Source organism: Papaver somniferum, unplaced genomic scaffold, assembly GCF_003573695.1.
Source record: "Papaver somniferum cultivar HN1 unplaced genomic scaffold, ASM357369v1 unplaced-scaffold_150, whole genome shotgun sequence".
In the NCBI taxonomy this organism is placed as follows: domain Eukaryota; kingdom Viridiplantae; phylum Streptophyta; class Magnoliopsida; order Ranunculales; family Papaveraceae; genus Papaver; species Papaver somniferum.
The window spans coordinates 3,427,843-3,452,109 of record NW_020624377.1 but is presented as its reverse complement, the minus strand read 5'-3'; the positions used below and the strand labels follow the sequence as shown (position 1 = coordinate 3,452,109).

General features: G+C 37.4%; 4 protein-coding genes across 4 annotated transcripts; 3 read left to right on the top strand and 1 right to left on the bottom strand.

Annotated features, from left to right (window-relative positions):
- The first annotated feature begins 3,649 nt into the window (after positions 1-3,649).
- LOC113335957 (5'-adenylylsulfate reductase-like 4) lies at positions 3,650-7,066 on the top strand. The gene is made up of 4 exons (XM_026581957.1): positions 3,650-4,090; positions 5,764-5,951; positions 6,051-6,175; positions 6,255-7,066. The coding sequence occupies exons 1-4, from the start codon at positions 3,887-3,889 to the stop codon at positions 6,707-6,709; spliced, it is 972 nt and encodes a 323-aa protein (XP_026437742.1). The 5' UTR covers positions 3,650-3,886; the 3' UTR covers positions 6,710-7,066.
- A 209-nt stretch (positions 7,067-7,275) lies between these two features.
- On the top strand, positions 7,276-9,240 carry LOC113335958. The gene is made up of 2 exons (XM_026581959.1): positions 7,276-8,334; positions 8,900-9,240. The coding sequence occupies exons 1-2, from the start codon at positions 7,411-7,413 to the stop codon at positions 8,930-8,932; spliced, it is 957 nt and encodes a 318-aa protein (XP_026437744.1). The 5' UTR covers positions 7,276-7,410; the 3' UTR covers positions 8,933-9,240.
- Positions 9,196-12,417, top strand: LOC113335959 (14-3-3 protein 7-like). The gene is made up of 7 exons (XM_026581960.1): positions 9,196-9,329; positions 10,705-11,011; positions 11,171-11,258; positions 11,365-11,474; positions 11,622-11,767; positions 11,878-11,913; positions 12,131-12,417. The coding sequence occupies exons 1-6, from the start codon at positions 9,263-9,265 to the stop codon at positions 11,904-11,906; spliced, it is 747 nt and encodes a 248-aa protein (XP_026437745.1). The 5' UTR covers positions 9,196-9,262; the 3' UTR covers positions 11,907-11,913; positions 12,131-12,417.
- A 36-nt stretch (positions 12,418-12,453) lies between these two features.
- LOC113335956 lies at positions 12,454-13,962 on the bottom strand. The gene is made up of 2 exons (XM_026581956.1): positions 13,103-13,962; positions 12,454-12,990 (listed from the first exon to the last, which is right to left on the bottom strand). The coding sequence occupies exons 1-2, from the start codon at positions 13,890-13,892 to the stop codon at positions 12,602-12,604; spliced, it is 1,179 nt and encodes a 392-aa protein (XP_026437741.1). The 5' UTR covers positions 13,893-13,962; the 3' UTR covers positions 12,454-12,601.
- Positions 13,963-24,267: the final 10,305 nt, after the last annotated feature.

The following is a 24,267-nucleotide window of genomic DNA, read 5'->3' as shown; positions in this document are numbered from 1 at the left end:
AATTGGGAGTGGACATATGAATCACGTTGGACACGGAATGCGAACATCCCCAGCTTAAGTGCAGATATTTCAAAGATCATCTTCATTTCCCTGCAACAGAAATATGCAAAAGTTAAGAATATATCAGTGACCCTATAAGAGATTTCCGAGAGGCATAGTCTGTAAGAAAAATGGTGAGCATAATAAAGAAAAAGAGAAAATCAAAAACACCTGGAAATTAACTTTACATAAAAAAACCCTGAAGATTATCTATTGGATTCCTTTGGTTGGGATTTAGTTGGAGAATATAAGCCTAACTGAAGACAGAAACCCCTATCATCGATTTTAACCTTATCAATTTCAATAACAACAAATTTTTAATGAGTCAAATGCCTCTAAACTCAAAGCTTAATCGAAACTTTGGATTTTAATTTATATAGCTAGGGTTTGACGAACCTTTACCTCAACAACAACAACAACAATGACATTAGGTAGATACAATATTTTAAGAGGCTTGATCTTTTCTCTGCAAGTGTCAAAGCACACACACCAGAACTCATTGCCCCATTGTTGTAGCTTCTCTGGTAGCAACACCAGCAACAGCTCTGCAACCACCACTGACAAACATAAGCTAAGAGCAGTAACATATGTATGTCTAAACTCTAAACCAAAATTATATACTAACAAATATATATGCAAGCGGTAAGCGTTATTTTACAGCAAGTGAATGCAACAAAGACTGAAATTGTGAATCTCATTTGTAGTGGCAGTATTGTCAGGACAATGAACACTTTTCCTAGTGGTAGTAAGATAATCCGCATAAACTGTCGTTAAGAAAGTAGGACTTGTAACGAACCATAAAGTATTAAGGAAGATAAGAGTATAGAAAGCCAATCAATAAAACATGATGAAACTGGTTTCATCCCAGCCTAAATATCGATGAAACCAAATTTAACTAAATTTAAAACAGGATGTAACTGGTTTCATCCTAGTTTAAACATGGGTGAAAACAAATTCAAAAAAATTTAAAACATGATGAAACTGGTTTCATCCCAGCCTAAATATCGATGAAACCAAATTCAACCAAATTTAAAACATGATGTAACTGGTTTCATCCTAGTTTAAAATGGGTGAAACCAAATTCAATCCAATTTAATATAGGATGAAACCAGTTTCATCCTATTTTAAAATGGGTGAAACCAAATTCAACTCAAGTTAGTATAGGATGAAACCAGTTTAAAATGGGTGAAACCAAATTCAACCCAATTTAGTATAGGATGAAACCAAATTCCATCCTTTGGTTATTTACATCTATCTCTGTGGTTAGTCTATACACAAGATTTTGCAGTCTCTTTACCTCTTCATGTAAACAGGTTGCCATCAAACTAGAAGTAGCGATAATCTATACGGCAAACAAGAACAATGAGACGAAAATTAAGTTACTGCTCTTAGCTTATGTTTCATCCAAAGGCAACACAAGATGAAAACAAGAACAATCAAACCAAATCTGCTCTGACGACATGTCAATAGTGGGAAACACAAGATGAAACCTTGTTTCATCCAAAGGAAACACATGATGAAACCAGAATCATCCAGTGGAAGCAGATGCTGGAACCGGAAAATGCATCGGAACGTGTACTAAGATGAGAAATATTCAACAGAAACTCAATTGCATCATATTTTATACTACTACGTAAGCAAATTCACAAAATGCAAATTAGTGTGTTTACAGATCGATACATTAACAAGAAAATTGACATATACATTTCACATTTATGAACAATGAAACCAGTTTCGTTCTAGTTTACATAGAAATAAAACCAGCTTTATCATGTTATTGAACAAGAACTCTTACCTAAAAGGAAAAGAAAAATGAGTATATCCACATTTCCAGAAGAAAAAAAAATCAATCAATTTACACATTAAAACAGGATGAAACTAAGTTCATCTCAGTTTAAAACTGGATGGAATCATATTCAAGACCCAATTGACATGAACTGAAGAGAAATGCTACACTGACCTCTTGATATTAGTTGGAGATGGCTCAGGGATTACTGCCTCCATATAAGCCTCGGGTAACTCCTGCTTGATTTGAGCTATCCGAGGAGCTTTAAAAGCCATATACACCCATTGAAATGAAATGATCACAACACAAACATACAAAACCAATGCCCCAATTCTCTTTGGTTCTTAATTATTAACATCCTAAGCACAATACAATTCCAAGAAAAAAAAATGTTCATTTTTGCATCCAAAATGACAGCAAAGTGTACAAAATGATATGAATTGAAGAAAAGGGTTATACCTTCCAGTGGTCAAGCTTGTTCCAATCAACAAACCCAGGTAGCAATTCAAACCTAAAACGATGAATCGCAACTCCACCCTTGTTTTTCACATCACTAACAAACAAAATCACTTTGCTATTAGCTTCATTTAAATCAAACCCAGTTTCTTTTTCACTGATTTACCAAAACTTGAGAAGAATCGTTCAGACCCACGACGAATTGAGCGAGAAATTCTATACCAAAACAAATTATTAGACTCATTTTCATAATCCCCAGTAGATGGTGATGAAGAAGAAGCTCGAAAGATGAGTTTTTTATGGAAAATTTTGGTTGTTCTTTTTTGTGAATTGAGAAATAGAGATAGATTTGATTGGTGGTATGAGAATTTTGAAGAAACTGAAAGTGGGTTGAGAAATATAGATAGATTTGATTGGTGGTATGAGAATTTTGAAGAAACTGAAATTGGGTTTTGTCTGTAATGGATAGTAGGAATAGAAAATTGGCGGAGCTGGTTGTGGTGGTGAAGTTTTTTTGAAGAGGGAGTTTGATTTTCCGCGGTGTTGATGGCGGCGATGGAGAACGAGAGCTGGTTTCAGATCTGTTTTATGTTCAGGGTGACTGAAGAAGACGAGAGAAGAAATAGGTTTTTTGTGATATGAAGGGCAGTAAGGTAAACTCAATATTTAAAGATTCCTTTGGACATTTGACCCAGGCCGAATCCTAACTGTCCATATGGCCCAGGAAACACCCAATTTTGGCTATATAGCCCATTTTCTGAATAAGATTAGCGCTAAAAAAACGCCATTAAGAATTGCGTTTTTTTTTTATCCGTAGATTTAAAATGAGTTGTTGAAATCTAACGGATGAAAAAAAAGCTCAATTCTTAATTGCGCTTTTTTAGCTCCATTCTTAATTGTGTTTTTTTAGCTCCATTAAGAATAGCGTTTCTACTATTCCACCATTACACTTGTGCTTCCATCCACAATTTCAAGTACTGAGATGGCGTGGAAGATGGAAGATGGATGGATTCCACCATAAGACTTACTCTAAAAACTGAAAGTCTTTTGGCTGACCATTTTGAGTTCTTCAATCTCATGGAAAAAAGTCAATGCAGCTAGCACCACCACTTGTTGGAGTAAAAACAGAAATTCGAAAACCACCTTCTTAATCAAAAGGTCAAAAGCCGACTAACATAGACAGCTTACCAACAAAAAAGAAAAGATAAAGTAAGTATCATATACCCACGTACGAGTAACAACAGACAAGGCATATAATATCACACGTACACTTAACACACAATTAACGTGAGTCATCTTTCTCACCACACAATTCAATTATTTATTTATCTAAAGAAAATAAATTCCTTTTTTTTCTCTTTATTTTTTTTCTTTTTTCTCCATCTTCTCCGCTGAGCCCCTCTCTCATTCTCTTTCTAGAATTCTCTAAAATAATCATTTTTGAATCAATCCATTACAAGAACCCTTTCCTCTAAAATGCGCATGCTCCTCTCTTGAGTCTTCACTTCTTATCCTTAACCTACTACTCTCTATCCAAATCTTCTCTAAATCTCTTCTTCTTCCAGATACCTAATTTTCTATCCATATTTATTGGTTTTTTCATAGATGGCGAATAGGGTATCGAGAAATCTAGGGTTTTTCTGGTTTTTCTGTTATGGGGTATTGGTTTTGTGTTGTGAATCGTCGGTGGGTTCTTTGGATAATGATGTTTGTCCTGTAATATCAATGAAAGATTCAATCTTGAAGGCTGCAGATATATGTGTTGACTTCGATTTCGATTTTGCTACACAAATTGATCTCGTTATTGAGGTATTTTTTTTTGACTTTTTTTTTTTTTTGAATTTGATGCATTTATTTTGTTAATTTTGATGTGGGTATGTGTTAAAATTGCTTGTTCTGGACATTAGGTCAATTAGGGAATTGGATAGAAAGTCAATTAGGGGAATTTGTTAAATTTTTGGTTTGGTTTAGAGTCAAATTTGGGGGAACCCATATCTGGATTCGTCTGCAGGTTTCAATTGTGTTTGGGTAGGTTCAAACCTTAGTTTTTATAAGAAAGGGGACTTGCTGTAGTTTTGAATTGAAACTAGTGGCTTAGAGATTTGCCTTTGGCTTTATATGCTGCCCATTTATCTGTATCCCAATTGATTGGAGTTCGGTAGATGGGTTTTTGTTGAACCGCAAGCAATTAGTTTTTATCTTTGTATACAGTGAATTGAGAAGTTGAAGAAGAAATGTGAAGTCTCTAAATGACTATATGCATAAACCGAAGGACGACAAGGCTTTTTACTAGTAGTACCTTAAATTGACCCTTGTGGGTTTTGTTTTTATTTAAATATGGTTGTTGGGATGCTAGATATTTTGATATTTACTTCGTAGTTGTAATCCTGTTAGCCATGGCTTCTTCATTAGCTAGGTTTGCACTTGTTCTTGCTCATACACTATGATTCTACTATCTGTTGGGGAAATTGGCACCTCTTCACTTATCAATTTCACTATAAGATTTTAGTGCAAAACATAGCATCGTACTGCTTTTGATACTCTATTTCCACGTTCTGTTGTTTTTTATATGCATAATTTGGGTCAAGGTCCAGGTGGTCCCAATATGAATCCCCTACTTGCTATGTTCCTCTCTTGGTTTTGTGAAAAAAGTGATGCTCGCCTACGTAGAGGATGTTAGGCCAACATAATTGGTTATGTTGTTTGGCTGTGGTGATTGAAGACCAAGAGGTTGATGGTCATATGGTACTGCTTCCTCTGGAACTGCTGTATTTTTAGAGGATGGTTAATTTTTCTAAAAAGACAGAGAAATAGTGTTTAGGAAGAATTGGGTTTGACTTCAGGTGCAAATCGTGTCTTATTTATTACTTCCCCATCATCATCCTAAATATATCTGTCTGAATTTCTAACCTTGTTCACTCAAGGGATCTGCTAAGCCAGCAAGTGTCTGGGTAATAGCAACAATTTTTTTAAGTAGAATAGTACAGCTCAACTCTAATGGGTTACCGTAGGTGACCTTGCTCCTCACGTCATTGAGCGGGTTAAAAAGTGTATTGGCTATTGTAAGGCTCCTTCCTTGACTTGATAGAGGACAAAATTTTTTGTTTCCTTGTAGCTGATTGCTTTAAAAAGTAGACCCTCAGAAAACCAGGTTACAGAGCGTTCCGAGGGAATATTGGCCCAGACAGGAAAAGTGTAGCATTTTGCACAGCAAGATTAAAAAAAAAAAACGTTCGCTCGTCGTTGTTTTAATTGTTATTGGTTTGAAGCCCATTAACCCATTATTAGTTTTGCTGGTGCGTAAAAGTGTTTAAATCTAATTATTTGTTTGAATAGCTGGATAGATGAACCTATCCTACATCCATTAGGATGAGCAAGTGAACCTTGGAAGGTGTCCAGCATGCTGGAAACGTTTCTTAAATAGTTACATGCATATGTTCATGCAGTATTTCGATGCTGACGGACGTTATGACTATGTGCAGGGGAATGATGTTTCATTGAAGAAGGCACTTAATGTTGTTCAGAAGAATGGTGATGGCTATGTAGCTGTACTCTTTTACGCATCTTGGTGTCCTTTCTCTAGAAGTATTAGGCCAACATTTTCTGCCTTGTCTTCCTTGTATCCGTCCATCCAGCATCTTGCAATTGAAGAATCTGCTGTCATGCCAAGGTTTGAAAATTGTTTGTTGATATTGTTGTCTTTCTGGTTTCCATTTGCGCAACTTAATTTCTTCTCATATCCTGACCAAAGTTAATTGACCTGTAACAGCGTACTCTCCATTTATGGAGTTCATGGATTCCCTACCCTTTTTCTATTTAATTCAACCATGCGGATGCGGTATCATGGTCCACGATCTCTCAGTTTTCTTGTTGATCTCTATTCTCATGTCACTGGTAAGCATGGTTCTTTGGCATTATTCTGGTGGTTTCTTGTCGATCTCTCTGCTAACCGTTGATGTGCTTCATGTTGTAGGAATGAAGTCTGTGTTGCTAGATGAAACATCTTGGGAGAAACTTGATGACCCTTCAGTTCTTGTGAAATTGGAGGACACCAAAGAAGAAAGTTACAGATTCTCATGGATAAAGTCCCCAGAGAAATTACTTAACGAGGAGAAATATCTGGCACTGACCTCTGTTTTTGTCGTACTTAGATTGGTTTACTTTTTTCTTCCATCACTACTCGCATGTGTGTCTACTGCCTGGAGAAGGCTTATCCTGAACACGAGAATAGTTAGCTTGTGGGAATATCCTTCTACGTTGTTCAGTCAAGCAATGCAGATTTTCAGAACTTTGAAAGAGCCTTGTAAGAGGAGAAGCAATTTGCAGGAGAGGGCAATACATGCCAGAACTTGGGCACGTAAATCCTTTGCTTCTGTTTCCATCAGTGATGCTGCTGCAAGCTCGAGTCGTGTGAGTGAAATCCGATAGTACGTTCCTGATCTCTTCCATATCCGCAGCAACAAGACTGATCTGTGTTACCCCGTGAAAGAAAGAACTGGCGACGAGGATAGAAAGCCTTCCCCATGCAAAAGCTGCTTTCATGAAAACAAAAACGAAGAGCGAATAAAGTTGCCCTAACTGTAAGCAGTGTTCACAATACCGTGTCCTTTCTTCTGATAGTGTTGTTCATATATTAAAAGAAATAGTGAACTCATATTTTGCTGATCATGCTGCGGCTGTTCATATTGTTAACTCAGTGTATCTCATATATTGTCAGGCATGAATTTTTGCTGTTTAAATTTTTACAAAAATGAGTTATGCATGTCTTGAAATGTAGAGTCCAAAGATTTTCTTACAGTTAAAGTAATTGTGGTTTCTTTACTGTTCTTTTTGGGGCAAATTAGGTCCAAGTCAATTTGCTAAAGAAGAAAGCTTGAAAGTTTGCTTTGCAAAGCTGTGGACTATGCTTTTCGTAAAGAAAGGAGGAACCCTACTAGCTTTTTAGGACGGCACTGACAAAATGCAAAGTGCAGCATATATACCTTAGTGACCAAGTGTCCACCTAACGTTCAGCATATATTCAGTTCTCTCATCAGCTCCTCAATCAATCTCCATTTATTCATATTCTTCTTCTTTATTTGCTAACCACTACTCTAATTTCAGCAACCAGAGTCTGATTAAATTTCACCATGAAATATTTCTCTTCCTTCACCCAGAAAGCAATAATGATCTCCACCCTCTTCTTAGTTTTTTCTCTGAATTCTGTCACTATCCTAGCAACCATAGAATCACCACCACCGGCACCAACTTCATGCCTGAACAAGTGTGGATCAATTCCATTAAAATATCCGTTCGGCGCCGGTTTTGGTTGCGGTTCTCCACGTTTCTACCCATCCATCACTTGCTCATCATCATCACCATCTAAGTCATCATCAGACAGCAACATCATCACCATCCCTCAAGACCATGAACAAGAAGATGAGCAACTCATCCTCACAACTCATGCAGGCACATACCCAATAACTTCAATATCATACGAAACTTCCACCTTGACCATCAACCCAACACAGATGTCTACATGTTTATCCATGCACTCTTCTCCCAACTTCGGCCTCGACTGGTCTTCACCATTCCAGCTTGGCCCATCTCTGTTCATCCTCATAGGTTGTCACCCTCCTACTTCTGCACTCTTCTCCAAAGGAAATCCCATTTGTGATGCTTCATATAATCATCTATGTGCGTCTCTACACTCCTGTCCTTCTATACTCTCACTTGGCCTGCCCATCTACTCTTCGACCGATACTTGTTGCGTCTACTCCCCGGCGAACCTGAACGCCAAAGGAGATTTGGATATCAATGCACTGAAATGTGCAAGTTATGTCTCGGTTGTTTCACTCGGCGATATTCCGACAGACCCGAATCGGTGGGAATATGGGTTGGCTTTGAAGTATAATCAAGTTGGATTGGATCATATCAATTACAACATTGAAATGATTTGTAATGCTTGTGAGAAAAGTGATGGTGTTTGTGGGTATTCTCCACCAAAGAATAACTTTGTTTGTGTTTGTAAGAATGGGAATAGTAGTTCCGACTGTTACAATGTGAATAATCAGGTGAGTAGCTTTTACTGGACCTCCGGCGGATCTTCTTATCGTTCGGGTTATGGGTCTTTCCACTACTATTATGTATTGTCTGCTTTTCCTTTCCTTTTCCTGTTTTTAAGTGAATTATTAAAACTTTGATATTGTTATAAAGTCAGAATATAATAAAAAAATTGGCATGTTTTTGTTGAATTATTGATCTTCCAGATTTTATTTGATTATCATCTTAGATTGTTATCGGAAACAGAAATGCTTCAGTTTCTGCAAAAGTGTTACACATATCATTTAGATTGTGTTTGGATACGAAAATACTAGATTTATTGATCTTCTGCAAAAGTATAACCGTGAGAAAGTGATAGTGATAATAACATTTTTGCAAAATAAATTTAGACTAATTTTTACCCATTTAGGATCAATCAGTAAGTCTTATATGGAGGTAAATTTTAAGTCACGGTGAAAAATTTTCTGCCGGCCGGCAGTGGTTCGGTGCCGTCGTTTGAATTCTACCCTACGTTTTCGGTTCGTGTTCTTGTTGTCCGGTGATTATTAAATTGAAATTTATCCAATCTCCTTTCAGATCCTCGTCAGCTGTGACCCACCTCTACAATGATTGGACTTAATTCCATAGCTACCTATCCACCAATCCAACCCCTAATCCCCATACCAATCACTTAATCCAACGGCTCAGACCACCCATATATTAAATCCCTTCTCATCAGTTGATTATACTAACCCAAATCAAAAACCACAAATTCAACGGTCAGTAATCAATCACACTGTATCTACGAAAAGCCCAGTTTTACAATAAAAAATGGAATAAGAAGAAGAATAAATAAAAATAAAAAGGCAGTCTTTTTGAATAAAAAAGAAACAGAGGAGAAGAAGGATATTCATAGGATTCATCAACAGAGTGAGTGAGGAAGAAGAAGAAGAAGGAAAGATGAATACTGAGAGAGAAAAGTTGGTTTACTTGGCTAGACTTGCAGAACAGGCTGAGAGATATGATGGTAAGTCTCTGATTATACTTCGATTTTAATTAGGGTTTTGATAGAATCAAAGATTGACAGTTGTTTATGTATGGGTTTAATTTTATTTTTTACGGGTTTGTTTCTTGGTATGTGGGTTTGATTTAATTTTTTACTTACAGTAATGGAGATTTTTTTTTTGTGGTTTAATTAATGTTTTTTTTTTCTTGATCTGTGTACATTGAGTAGTCAATTTTGTGGGTATTTATGGTAGGATTTTTGGGGGTTTTGTTAATTGTTATCATTTAAGTATTGTGGCTTCACCATAATTATTAGATTGATTATTGATCTGGTCTTAGTATATTTGTTGGTGTTTGTGGATCGTGGTCTGGAAGTCAGATCAACTTGTATTTATGTTAGCACTGTTGAAGTACTGCTAGTGTTGGTGTTTGGTTGTGCTGTAAGATCACTCAACTATGTGGTGGATTTTGCCTCGTCAGATTCGGAATACCTGGGTCTGTCACTTATTGGATGCAAGGTGTTTGAACATAGTAATGGCCTTGGATTATTATACATGTACATGTCGAATGCTTTTTAGATCGAAGATTACTAACTACGAGTCGTTAGAGCAACTTATTTCACTGGGATCAGTAATGTTTGTGGATGTATTCGAATTTTAGGCGTTTTCCAACTTAAGTAGTTAAGAGTCATTCAGATACTGGCACAACCGCACATGTTAATCTTACTTATCCTGTGAAAAGTAGTGAATTGACTTATGTGAGTTAATTTAGTGGAATGGATTGATACTTGAATCTTCTTTGAAAAACATACGACATTGTGGAATGGAGAACTTGTAGTCATGATGATGATTAATATGAAAAGATTATATATTGGCTGAATAGATTTAACATAGCAACTCAAGTCAGTGCATGATTTTCTCCTGCAGCAGCCATTGTTTTGGGGGTGGAATTCTTAATGTTGATCAGGAAATCCTGTAGAATGTTAGGGCCATCAGATCTTCCCTTGTCTTCTATTTTTTGGGGGATCCTCTTTGTATCTCCTCATGTCCATCTTAGTTGTTAGATACTGCAACATATCAGAAATTCCTGCTGGCCACTTTGTATATATCTTGAGGTCTGTTTGGTTAATAGGAATCTTGTAAATTATGGATTTTTTTTTTTACAAGTATATGATTCATAAACTGGATAGTTTTGCGTTTCCTATATTTATCTGATGCATATGTTCTTTTAAGTCATTGGTGTTATTGATTTCTTATCCAAAATTCTTGTGTGGAAAGACAATTCAAGATAAGTAGTACAGTATCACAGTGTCACACAATCACACCTTACTTTGGGTTTCATGCACAGATACATTTTATGATTGTTACGTTCTAAAATGGATTTGATGGTTATCGCAGAAATGGTCGAGGCTATGAAGAAACTTGCTAGATTGGATGTGGAACTGACTGTAGAAGAGAGGAATCTGGTGTCAGTTGGGTACAAGAATGTAATTGGTGCAAGAAGGGCATCATGGAGGATTTTGTCTTCCATTGAACAGAAGGAAGAAGGAAAAGGAAATGGGCAGAATACGCAGAAGATAAAAGAATACAGACAGAAGGTTGAGGATGAGCTTTCAAAGATTTGCAGTGACATCTTGGTTGTCATTGATGAAAACCTCCTATCATCCTCTTCCACAGGAGAATCCACAGTTTTTTACCATAAGATGTGAGTTTTACTAGTATTTGATAACAATCCATTTGGTTTGTTTTTCTTTGCCTGAGTTGTTCCGGTTTTAAAGTATGCTCAGTATGTTGGTGCTTTTTTTCTTACTACCTTAAATGTATTGGTATTCTACATCTGAATGTGACCTCTCTTCTTGTGTAGGAAGGGGGATTACTATCGGTATCTGGCTGAAATTAAGTTGGGGAATGAACGTAAAGAAGTAGCTGATCTGTCTCTCAAGGCCTATGAGGTCTGTTACATATAGATTGCTTCTCTGTTTCTTTGCATTTGTTGTACTTTCCCAATTGGTCGATGTTGTAACTCGAGTCATAATGGAACTACTTGTGATGAAACAGGCTGCCAGTAGTGTTGCCTCAACAGATCTCCCACCTACTCATCCAATCAGACTTGGCTTGGCCCTGAACTTCTCCGTTTTTTGTTATGAGATATTGAACTCACCTGAGAGGTATGTAACCCCTCCTCTCTGACTTCTGGTTTTATTTTACCACTTCTCTTCTATTTCTCTTTCTCATTTTATCTTTCTCGTGTTGTGTATGATCATGTTGTCCGTTTATTGGTTACCTTTATAAGTGATGTACTTGTTGGCATGCAGGGCATGCCACCTCGCTAAACAAGCATTTGATGAAGCTATATCAGAACTTGATACACTTAGTGAAGACTCTTACAAGGACAGCACACTTATCATGCAGCTTCTCAGGGACAATCTCACTTTATGGACCTCAGATATTGCAGAAGAAGGTGATAGTTAACTATGAACTCTGCCTACATCTTTCTCGTTGTTGGTCTTTTTCGATTCTTTTATCTTACTCTTGACTTCTGACGAACTTCTTTCTCGTGTTATTGCACAGGGGAGCATTCCAAAGTTAATGACCCCTGAAACATAGGTAAGCAAGTTACCATTTAGCCTCTGAGTTTGGTTTAAACCTCAGTTTTTTTATGTTTTCTTGTCAATTGAGTTGTGGTTGCTTCTTGAGCAATTTATGCTTTTAAGTAAACAAAAAACTGCCAATAGCCGTCATTTGTATTGTTCATATATCTTGTGCAAGGTCTTTGGATCAGTTTGATGTTTCTAAATGCTTTTGTATAAACGGATTTTTGCAGGAATGGCCTGGCATGAAATTATAAATCCATCTGATGGGGGTTTTCGCTGAAGGCTGAATGGCAGAGTTTGTTGTGTAAATGCAGAGATGGTGACTGCTTGCTTTTAATTTCATGTAATTGTAGAAAGAATCGTAAGATCCTTCCTCATATCTAGAGTAGATTTTCATTTATTTAGCTGGATCTTATCCGAACTTAATGTTCTCTTATATACACATTGCTCTCTTATACATTTGGTATTACTGGCAGTGCACTATTTGAAATCCAAATTGTGATGATGGTAGTGGCAATATTTTTTAGAGTAAGGCCTAGGTTTCTTAAGTGCATGGCAAACATTTCTTTTTAGGTTTCCCGTTCCTGCAATATAAACTGAAATCTGTACATGAATCACTGATGCATATGCATACTTCGGAAGTAATAAAAGTACATGTATTCTGCAAGATCTACTTCTTGTGGGATATGACCAGCCAGCAGTTAAATCAAATAGCCAATTTGCTTTCGTGATGCATCCAGCCAACTATTATAGCAGGGCTGAAGATTTGGCCAGTCTGAGAGAGGACAAGAAGTAAAGTGATGAAGCCAAAGTGCTAAAACTTTCTCTTGTTGGTCTTTCCTGAATGTACTTATCAAGTCTTCAATAGCTTTCTCTACTTCCACTCTGTCGCTGGTGCTTAAGACTGGTGCATCAATTCCTTTGCTTGCCCTGCATAGGAATGGCAACCATGACATCAACAACTTCATCTTCTTCTCACTTTGTTCATCTTGCTTCCTTATCATCTTCGTTACGTCTTCATTGTCATTGTTTTGATACTGTTCCATTTCATCTGTTTGTCCCATTTTTCTCGCCTCCTTTAACAAAAACGCTGCAGAGAAAGTGTCAACAAAAATTGCGCATCAAATTAAGAAACAACTTCGGTGCAGAGTCTGCCAGAGGAGGCACGGAAAACATATGATTTAGTGTTTTGCTAGTGTTACCTGAAATTTTGACGAGAGAACCTTGAACTCGTGGCTCAGCCGAAATCGAGAGCCAAGCCAACCTAGAAGCTGACCCCCAGCTTGATACAGCAACATCTACATTTCCACAAGTTGACATCTTCCTAGCCAACCAAAGCAGCTCAGCTGCAAACTTCTCAGCAGTCCAAGCATCCGGTTTAGGAACACCTGCCTTTTCACCAAGCCATGCCCATGCTCGTTCGCTATATGACCAAATTGTATGCAGAATCCGGCCCAATCGATGTTCAGACGATTCTATCAAAGTGGTCTCCTTGACTTCCTCCAACACAGCAGATTCAAGCTGCTGAAGAGTCTTTGCAAAAGCAGAAGAAAGAACTGTACAATTGATATCTCTAAGAACACCAGACCCTACTTTGAGATTATCCTCGATCAATTTCTCTGCTAGTGAACGAAGAAGTTCATATTTCCGAGAACTAACTGGAATTTCATTAATAATTGAAAGAATTTGTGTAAGTGCTCTACAAACACTAGTTGAATCTCCATTAACAGTGGTTTCTTGATGGATATCTTTCTCTCTTTTACCAGAGAAACTATCAAAGTGTCTTGATGGTGTTTTCGGGTTCGGGTACAGCGTAGGAAGAAGCCTAATGATGAAAACAATCCAATACAGAGCTATGCAAAGAATTTGAAGGAGGATTTGAAGAAATTTGTATTTGTGGGTTTGAGTTGATAGAACTTTTGAGAAAGAGGAGATGATTTTAGAGACTAGGAATGAAGAAGTCATGGTTGTTTTTTGTGTTTGAGTTTTCATGGAAGTTTGATTTTGATGTTTAAGGACTCTAAATTTTTCTATTACTTGCAGTCTGTGGTTTGTCTTTAATATGGAAGTTATTTAGGGATTACTTTTATGTCAAGTTAGTGTGTGGTTATTGTTAGAAAAGAGTCATTGGCAACACATGATCAGTACATGATGTGAAGATGAGGCTGAAAACAAACAGTGCCGTGCTTTTCAATGATAAGGGAAGGGAAATAGAATAAGGTTTGCCAGCATTGTGGATCTCTACTTTTAGTCTGTTTTTTTTTAACTTACTCCATAGGGGCCCTTATGTGATTCCGGCCGGAAACTCATCCGGCGACTCATCCAGATGTAGCTAACTAGATAGTACTAAAAAAATCTATAGCAGACTGATAGAATTTTCTTTAAATCTAGTCGTACATATGTCGAAAGAGTCAGTTTCAAAATGATACCCGACTCCTATAAATATAGATCACGTATATATGAGAAGGTCCCGAACCAAATATCAGAAAAATGAAAAACGAATGATCTGACATCTGCCTGGAACTAAATCAGATGCCGAGTCAGACTCAAACCCAAACAAACGCCATGTTTATTTGCATCTGAATCGCGATCTGGTTCTGAGTCAACACATGATTCGTGGCTAGTCAGATCAGAAGGTTTGTTGTCCTTTTTGAGTCATATCTGACTCGACCTCCGACTTAGACCTAGCCCCGATCCGGACTCGTTTAAGTCAGGTAACAAAATATCTCTGTCTCACATATTTTTGAGCCAGTTGAATCAGATCTGACTCAGAACAAACATATTGAGCCAGAACTGGCTCAAGTCAGGTAATTTCAGTCAGATCCAGACGACTCAGATCCGGATGGCTCATGAGTTAAGAATAACCAATCAGGGTATAATATCAGAATGTATAGCAAATCGAACAAAACAAAAAATTTAAGATAAATAGATGTGATTTCAATAGATCACTTATCGGTTCATTATTAGTTTCTGTCCACTGTGAGGTTAAACGTGTTTCCAGTGCCAGGGTAACCGATCTGAATCCAATCACCAACCCGTAGCCTTAGCAGACTGATTAAATCGGTTCCTTCTAGATAAAAAACATCCGAGTCCCTGGGACGTACCAAAACCATTCGGTACGGCTTTTCATCTCCATACTTCAATTTAAACAAGATTTCCATTTTAATCTTGACAGCCACGCGCAAGTTGCGCAAAATGACACTTACGACTGCATCAAAATCATTAAACTTGATTTTTCTCTTATTAATATCAGTCTGTGTAATCTGATGTAGATAAGGCATGATGGAAGGGAGACGTGCTAAGATTATGATTTAGTCAAATGTGGTATATGCAAGCGATCACATAATTAGATCAATTTATATAATTATATTAATTTGTGATTATAAGTAGTTGTATGTTGTTTTGGAAATACTGTAATAGCAAATTAGATTTTCTTCTTTTTATAAAAGCTTATTAATTTCGTATAGATAAGAAAGTTAAGATATTATTGTTGGAATCTTGCAACAATAGAAAAAACGTCAGATGTATCAAACAGTAAATATAAAGAACAGTATCAAACAACTCTACCACGAACAAATTGATGAGGGCAGAATCACAGGTTCAACAAGTTGTCCTTAACACATTAGTTCGCGGGTATACTCTGAAGTAATGCTAAACCCCAACGTGGGAAGATGTGTCTAGGATAAGACTGCCCGATATGACTTGAGTTAGCACAACGCAAGTTACCCACTCTTGAACTCAGCAACAGGGATGGAAGTAAAACGCCGCACAAAATATAAGAAGAAGAAGAAAAGTAGACCTAGAGATAGTCGCTGCTTGTGTGTTTTTAAAACAGAATTTCGAGTCATATTTATAGGATGAGATACTTGCAAATCAAGTTATGTTTTTTTTGTTTTCTTCAAAAACAAGTAAAACTCGTAAAAGGAATTTCCCACAAATAAAACTCTTAAAAATAATTTTGGAATTAAATTCATAAAGAAAAAATTCTCCCAAAAATAAATCCGTGTAGGAAAGGGACTTGGTGCATGGTATACGCGCATATCGCATGGGTCAAAATATGTATTTTTGCCCACATGTATTTTTGCCCACCCGCTCCACCCACGTTTTACAATTCATACATAAGTGTATGATTATATAGTGGAGCTCCTCTTTAGTTTTCCACAATGTGGGACTAAAGGTTCCACTTCATTCACCCAAAAATGAGTGAGTATCCTTAGACCCTTAGGTCATTAGATCAAACCATACCAAGACCATAAAATCTTTTAATTAAAACTCATTTTCTCCAACAATCCCCCACATGAATGAAACGTCGGAAAACGAAAACATCAGAGTAAGGAAAATACCATTTAGGCAAAGGTGTCCATGAGGTCTTGAACCTTTCTTAGTGAGAAGTTACCGGAACTACTAGCTAGATGGTGAACACGATGTCTTGAACTGCTAGCGTTTGGTGTAGTTCAAATAATATCCACGCATGATATCCTCCAAGTGTTGCTAAGTTCGTGCCGTTTTGTCCATTTTGGCCCTGGACATATCCTGTTTCTCAGAATGCTCTAAAGAATTGGCTCCATTCTCATAGGAAGCGACCCACTTCCTCATTCATATAGGTGAGTTCCATCAAGAGTGTTTACTGCTACACCCCACTTCAATCTTAAATTGAAACTATAGAACTCATTAAGACTTAATTAAAAGTCATCCCCCATATGCAGTCACACTATCACATCAACACCATAGGGAAGGGACAGATAATAAAATTATCTGATAGTGTTTACCTTTAACTACCACAAGTTAGTTGTCTCATTCGAAACCTTGATCTTGGAATCTCCAGTCAGCAAGGTTGAGTATCCTTCATGGCAAGTTTAATTATTTGAGCCTAAGCCCCATCCCCTTCGATGCTTTACTAACTATCTCCTTGGACAAGCCTTTCGTCAAAGGGTCCACGATATTCTCCTTGGACCTTGTCCAATCCATGGAAATAACGCCTGTTGAGATTAGTAATTTCATAGAATCATGTCTTCTACACATATGTATAGACTTTCCATTGTAGAAGCTATTTTTAGCTCTACCTATTGCAGATTTGCTGTCACAATATATAGATATAGCTGGCACAGGCCTATGCCAGAGAGGAATATCTTCTAAAAAGTTTCTTAGCCATTCGGCCTCCTCTCCTGCTTTATCTAACGCAATAAACTCCGACTCCATAGTTGAGCGAGCTATACATGTCTTCTTGGAACTCTTCCAAGACTCTAAAAATTAAATTCCTTATAAAGTTTATACTTCATAAATTCGATATCTTTTAAGTTTTCCTTTTATATTTCGTATTTATAATTCTCACAACAATTTTGGATTGTCTTTATTGCTAGCATTTTTATTAAAATAAAATAGGTAAGTAACTAAGGGTAGTCAAGTAAAATAATATGGTCTCCTTAATATATTGAGAAAGTCAAAGCGGACTGTCTTTGTGAAACAGAGGGAGTATATTATAATTTTATAAAAATTTAAATTCTTTTTCTTTATATTATTGGATAACGATTATTACATGAAACTAGTTGGAAGCCTAACAAGCTAAGCTCCAACGACATATTACTACATTAATTGAACATGTTGTTGTGCTAGCCTACCAACGAGCCTCATGGGTAACCTAGCCAAAGGAGCCGAAGCGGATGGGGGGCTGAGATTGTGTCACAAGGGGGAAAACTAACTCTACCTTCCATGTTAATTTCTGCAATATTACGCCATTGGGGGCTCGAACCTGGGACCTCCTGGAACGCATGAAACTTTGGGAAACGGGGATGACCAGGTGAGCTAGGTGCCCGTTCTTTTTAGCACTAAGGGCCCGAGTCGGGACTGGAAATTTTTTACTCCTGACTCTTCTGAATCTGATTGTCTGGATCTGACTGAAATCACCTAACTCATCTGTATCCGACTCAATATGTTTGTTTTTTGAGTCAGATCTCACTTATCTGACTCAAAAACTGTGAGTCAATAAGTTGTTACCATGAGTCAGGGGTATTTTATTACCCGACTCAAATGGTTCCGAGTCATGGGTTAGGTCTGACTCAGATCGTGAGTCAGGTCTGACTTAAAATAAAAAACAAACGGTTTGACATCTAACTCGGGCCGAGTCAGGGGCCGAATCAGAGCTAAACTCCGAGTCATCAAAAAACAAACATGCTTTAAGTTTGGAATAGTGTTTGATAGAGAAACTACTAGATAGTAGATTATCTAGATACTAGATAGTGTTTGATGTCAGGCGCCATATGAAAGTAGATTATCTGATTAATGCATATTTATCTTTATCTGATTAATGCGTAGTTTCGACATCGGTCCCAAACTGGTTGGGAGAAATGGCGCCTGACATCTAGCGTCCTTTGTGATCACAGAGTTCCGCTAAAGCTTAAAGGTAAGTTTTAAAAATCGGCAATTAGGCCTGCGATGTTGTATGATGCGGAAAGTTGGGCGACGAATAGTCGGGACATATTGAAGCTGCATAGTACTGAGATGCGGATGCTGAGGTGGGCATGCGGGCATACGAGGCATGATCGGACCAGGAATGAGTATGTGCATAAGAAACTTGTGGTAGCACCAATCGAGGAGATGCTCACCCAACATCGGCTTCGCTGGTTTGGGCATCCCCAGCGAAGACCGCCTGATGTACCAATTCGTGTAGGTCGCATCAGGCACGCTGAAGGAAGGATGAAACGAAGAGGCCGACCAAAGATGACATGGGACGAGTCCGTAAAGCGGGACATGACCAAGCGAAACTTATCACAAGAGAAGGTGTTGGACAGACATATATGGAGAGCGGCGATTCACGTGGAAGAGGTAGGATTTCGCTACGTATACTAACGACCCCCCTTTTTCTCTTGTTAATTTCTCTGTCCCTCAATAAGCGAACACGTAAATGCAACCCTGCAAATTGTGAAAGGGGGGAATCCCCTGTAGCAGCTGCAGTTGGTAAGATTTTTAAGGGGGAATCCCCCGTAGCTTTTGCAACATGGGTAGGGTGTGAGTATATCCGCGTTAATTGTCGGGAATTTGTAATCCCATTAAAACAGTGATTCTTCATTTGGTCCCCAAAACAAAAACAAACGCGTCGCGGGTAGCATCAAGTATTTTCCTGTCGTAGTGCGGGTTTTGCAAGTGTAAGGACCCTCGAACTCGTCAACGCTATTAGACCGGTCAACTGTCGAATTAGCCAATAATAACTCGATTAGTTTAACACGGACGATAATTAATAGAAATTAATCTAACAGCGATCTAGATACGAAACTAGTATTTTTGAGAAGAGCTCAAAAGTTATACATAATAGACTACTCGAACGTGTCAATAGGATATCGGACGAAGAAGATATCATCAGTTGTGTATGAAGGGTGGATTAGTCTTTTCCCAGACAGACCGACCTGGGCTTCCCATATCATTTGGGTGATTGCGTTTACCATTTCTCTTTCGACCTTATCCCCAACCGACCGAGAAGATAAACCCATATTTTCTCTTCTTCTTCTTTCTTATCCTTCTTTCCTCTTCTTCTCTTCTGTTTTCTTCTTTTTTTTCCCGTTCTTCTTCGTTTCTCTACCTAAAGATTTCAATTCAGAGGATTCGAGTTTTATAAGAGATGGTGGTGGTGTCGATTAGGGTTTATTAGGATTTGGAGAAGAAGGAATTGATGTTGCTGTGAATATGAAGATCGAGTTTCTGAAGCTAGAGTTTGTGTGGATTTGACGATGATATAGTGTTGTTGAAGGTTAAATAACGAGGAGTTTGATGTTTAATTTAATCATTTGTGTTGTTGTGGTGATGATTCAAGAGGGCGAATTCAGAATCAAAAGAAAAGGTAAATTTAATTTAGGGTTTCAGATTGATTCTGAGCTTAAATGGAATTAATAGGTTTATTGAGTTACAAATAGATATAAAACAAAAGGGTTATTGTTTAATTAGGGTTGTAAAGATGTTTTGGTAGTGAATTGAAGAATTGGGTTTTGATTCTGTTTGCATGAAGAGTATTGGGAATTGGCTGTGATGAACTGTTGCAGGTGGTGTTATTTTATGAGTAACAGGGCTTCAGAAATGGTGATAGTGATGATAGAACTAACTGTGTTGGCAGAGATGGTGGTAATGAACTTGAGGTACAAAGATGTGGGTATATTCGATAAACATCTGTGGAAATGCTTTGGTTGTTAATGGGTGTGGTGTTGGTATGTATAATGATGAAGCTGAAGTTGCTCAGACTGCCAGGGAAAGGGTATAACTGTTGTAGATGAAAAAAAGATGAGAATGATGTTGAATAATTAACTGACTGAAGAAGAAGACTTCTGAGTTGGTATTTGAGGTAATTGTCTTCTCAGTATACTTAGCTAAGTTATGCATTTTTGTTGAGTAAGGAATTGAACTACAGATGGTAGTGATAAACTGAAGTAGTGGTGTTATTGTGTATTAGTTGTTCTAACAGGACAATGACCGTAAAGAAGATGGGTTGTTTTTATGAAATAAGATTGAGACAATGTTTAAGTATGTTGTACTGTGATTAGTAATGCAGTGGATGTTGAAGTTGCAGGGAGTAAGGTTGAACTGCAATCATGGTGAGATTGTTATTCACTTCAGTGGGTTAGTTAAATGAAGGTATGTTAGAGTGGTGATTGATTGATTGTGTTTTGTGTTAGTGTTGTGAATTCAAGGTGGGTGTAGTCTGAAATACAAATGGTAGTGGTTGGCTTGTGCTACTGTAGTTTGGAGACGGAGTTGAGATCTGCAGTAGAGATTCTGTAGTTATTGGTTTTGGTTGGAGTTTCTAATCTGAGATGGAGTCAAGTATAAGATAAAGATGTGGTTGTATTGAAGATGTCTGTTGTTGTGCGATGTTGAAATTAGGGAATAGATTGTAAGAATATATAGTTTGAACTAATGGAAATGGTAATGGGATTACAGTTATGAAGTAGATCGCAGGTGATTGTTATTTGAGTTGAAGTTACAGCGAGGAGTTGGATTGGTGGTTAATTGTTGAGGCCTGATTGAATGGCAAGGATCGTTTGAGTGGTAAGAGTAATTGAAGTTTGATTGTGAGTCTCAAACAGAGTTTGGTGGTATAGTTATTGCTGTGACAGTTAGGTAATGATGATGTTGTAGTCTACTGGATTGTGCATTAACAATTGGTTGGGTTTGTTGAGTTAAGCTATGGTAGATGCAAGATTATAAATAGTGATTTATGTGAAAGCAGGCAACTGCTGCTACACTTAGGTAAACTGAATTTGAGTTTGTAAATGAATTGTAGTCGTATTATTGTAGAATTGAAATGATGATGTTGTATGAAGTAGAGTTGAAATAATACTGTATCATAAAGAGGTTTTGCTCAGGTTGAGCATGGAGTGGTGCATTTGGTCTGTGGCCTGTGCAATGGCTCATGCCTGAACTGTTCAGATGACTGGATGATTTACCTTAGCTGACTCGTTTGTCTCACTGAGTTGAGTTAACTCGGTAAACCCTGATACAACTCATTGAGTTGACTCATTTGACCATTGACCTTGGACTTTGACTTGACGTGGACTGTTAGTTGACCTGTGACCGTCAATTTGACCGTTAGTTGACTCAGATAGACTGGACCTTAGTTAATGGGCTTAGAACCATTAGATAAACTTGTATGATTCTTGTGTGAGCCATTTTGGCTAGAATTCTTAGAGTTCTTATGTGATTAACAATTAGTCTGTATTAACAACGATCGATTCAAAGGATGAACCAGTAGATCGTGGATCTCGAAGTAGGCGTGGCTTGTCATCAAAAGGGGTGGGAATGCATTCAACTCTTTTGTGATTATTGTTGTTTTCTTTTATCAAAGTTTATGTTTAACAAGCTCATGCATTATCTGATTGTGTATTCCATGCATTGTTTATTTTGAATTCCGGAAGTTCTTTTATTTTTTTTAATCTTTCCGTTACTTGGAAAGGAATTGTAATGCTTTGTTTGTCTTGATGAATTGTTTGGGAAATAAGAATTTCTATTTGTATGCCTAATAGGTGTGTAAGGAATTGGTCGACACCTATTAGGAAAATGATAGGTGTGTAAGGAATTGATCGACACCTATTTGGAAATAAGAGTTTCCATGTGTGGTATATAGGATATTGCTCCTTCATTTATATCTACATGAATTCGAGCTTTTATGCGTATTAGGTGTGTAAGGAATTGGTCGACACTAGTATAAACTAATAGGGTGTGTAAGGAATTGGTCAACACTCAATATAGTACATTGTTTGAAGAAGGAGTTAGTTCCATATACATGATTGTTTATTTCTGTGAATTGATTGTCTCTTGGTGTTTATGAAAAACATGTATTGTTTTCTAGATCATTTTAATAATTACTTGAAAGTTAAGTGTTATTCCTGATGGGCACCCGTTTTTAGGGATGATGTGCTCACCCATTCCCACTTTCAGTTTCAGAGACAGATCAGAGTAACGCAGCGAAAGCTCCAAGGGTTGATTTCGTTAGTTGGTTAACTTTTACTATGTATATTATATTGCATATTGTATTTGTAAACCAAATGACTATTGTATACATATCATTTGAGAGGAGTTCTTGTATATATATATATATATATCTCTGAGCAGAGCTAGTTTTGGGTTAAGTTTTGTAGCAGATTTCTTTATTGCATGTTTAAGTAAATGATTTAGTTTTTAGTGCCCCTTATTTAGCTAATCTTTTGGATTAGTCAGCTGCTAGCTTTGGGGGCGCTACAGCAAGCTCCGACAGTCCGTCGTAAATATGCTATGCATTTATGAGATAATCTCTAGCCTACCCGGTACTTGCTACTGGAAAAAGGCTTTGGTTTTGGTTTTGGTTTGGAAATATTTAGTAACAACGACAAAAGAAAGCAGCTGCAGCTGTAGTTGCAGGAAATACTGCAACCACACCCTTAGTAAAATCTGTGAACAATCTATGTAATCATCATACAATCATAAGAACTTTTGTTGAAATATTTAGATCAAATACAAAGTTATGAGAAAACCCTAACTTGGGAAACAAATAAACTTTCTATCTCTTAAATATGTTGTCTAAACTCTCAAGAAGATCTCTCATTCACACAAGGTCGCTCGGCTCCTTATATAGGAGTTTACATAGTGAAGGACAGCTAATAAAGCCCCTTATTTCGGATCTGACGTGCGTCAATATCACCTCGAGGTAACAGTATTGACGCATGGTTTCTTTAATGCCGCATAAATCTTCACACTTTACTCGTGATCTGGTTCGTTATCTTAAATATGTAGTATGCGGTCATATTCGCATGCTATTCGAGGAGTTACTTCGCATACTAGATGAGTGTGCAGTATTTTGTACCCACATTTTTCCTCTTCTCATATCGTTCTTTTGGTAAAGAGAGAGGTATGAGAAACCCTATTTTATTCTGCCGCACCCGTTCATCTTTTCGTATTCTTATATGCCGACAAATTCCCGTGATTTCGGCATGACAGTTTACGCGTGTCTTTTCAACTATTTGCTATCTGACATGTCTCTAGTAACCGCTTCTTCATATGCGTTCATTCTTAATCAACGCATTATTGGGAGAAAATATCTTGGGAATCGGGAGTAAATCTCTTATTTACTATCAAACGTCTTCTTCTCTTTTCTTTTTACTCTCTTTCTTTTTCTTTCTCTGCAATTTTCATCCACTTCTTTTACTATTCTTCTGGTTCTATTGAAGTTCTATTTTGATAGTTGCTTTTTACTTTGCCTTCTTTTTATATCATTCTCGCACTTTGTTTCTCATCATCAATATCTTGATCATTCTGATCTTGATTGACTTGATTATCTTGATTATTTTTTCATTATCTCGCATTCCCATTCTGAAAAATGCCTCTTTAAGCTGGTTGGAAAAATCTCAAAGAATTCAATAGATTGAAGGCTGATTTTGGGCGAAGGGGATTCACATTATCAGTACCTCATGGATCTAAACCCACTTCTTTAATCAGACCGGAGTGGTTTTTTCCTGATGAACAATGGGATACCGATATAGTTATTGTTCGCTTGGCCAACTCTCTGTGGGTCTTCCTATTCCTTTATAAATTTTCGCACGGCATATTCCAACTAAGCGGTGACTGTATTAGAATAATGGTGGAATACGCTCTTCGTGCGGCAGGATGATGATCTTCTTATCCGGAAGATGTAAGAAATCCAAATTGCGACACATAGGGAAATTAACCTTGCGGAGTATACAGTTGAGAATTTTTTCAATCATTATGATGTTGTTATTATGAAGAATGAATCATTTCGATGGGGCATTCGCTTGACGAGAAAGGACGGTGTCGCAGAAGACAAGAGAATTATGCGCGATGTTGATTTTCATGACTCTTCAAATAACACCGCTCGTAAATCAAAAGATGCTCG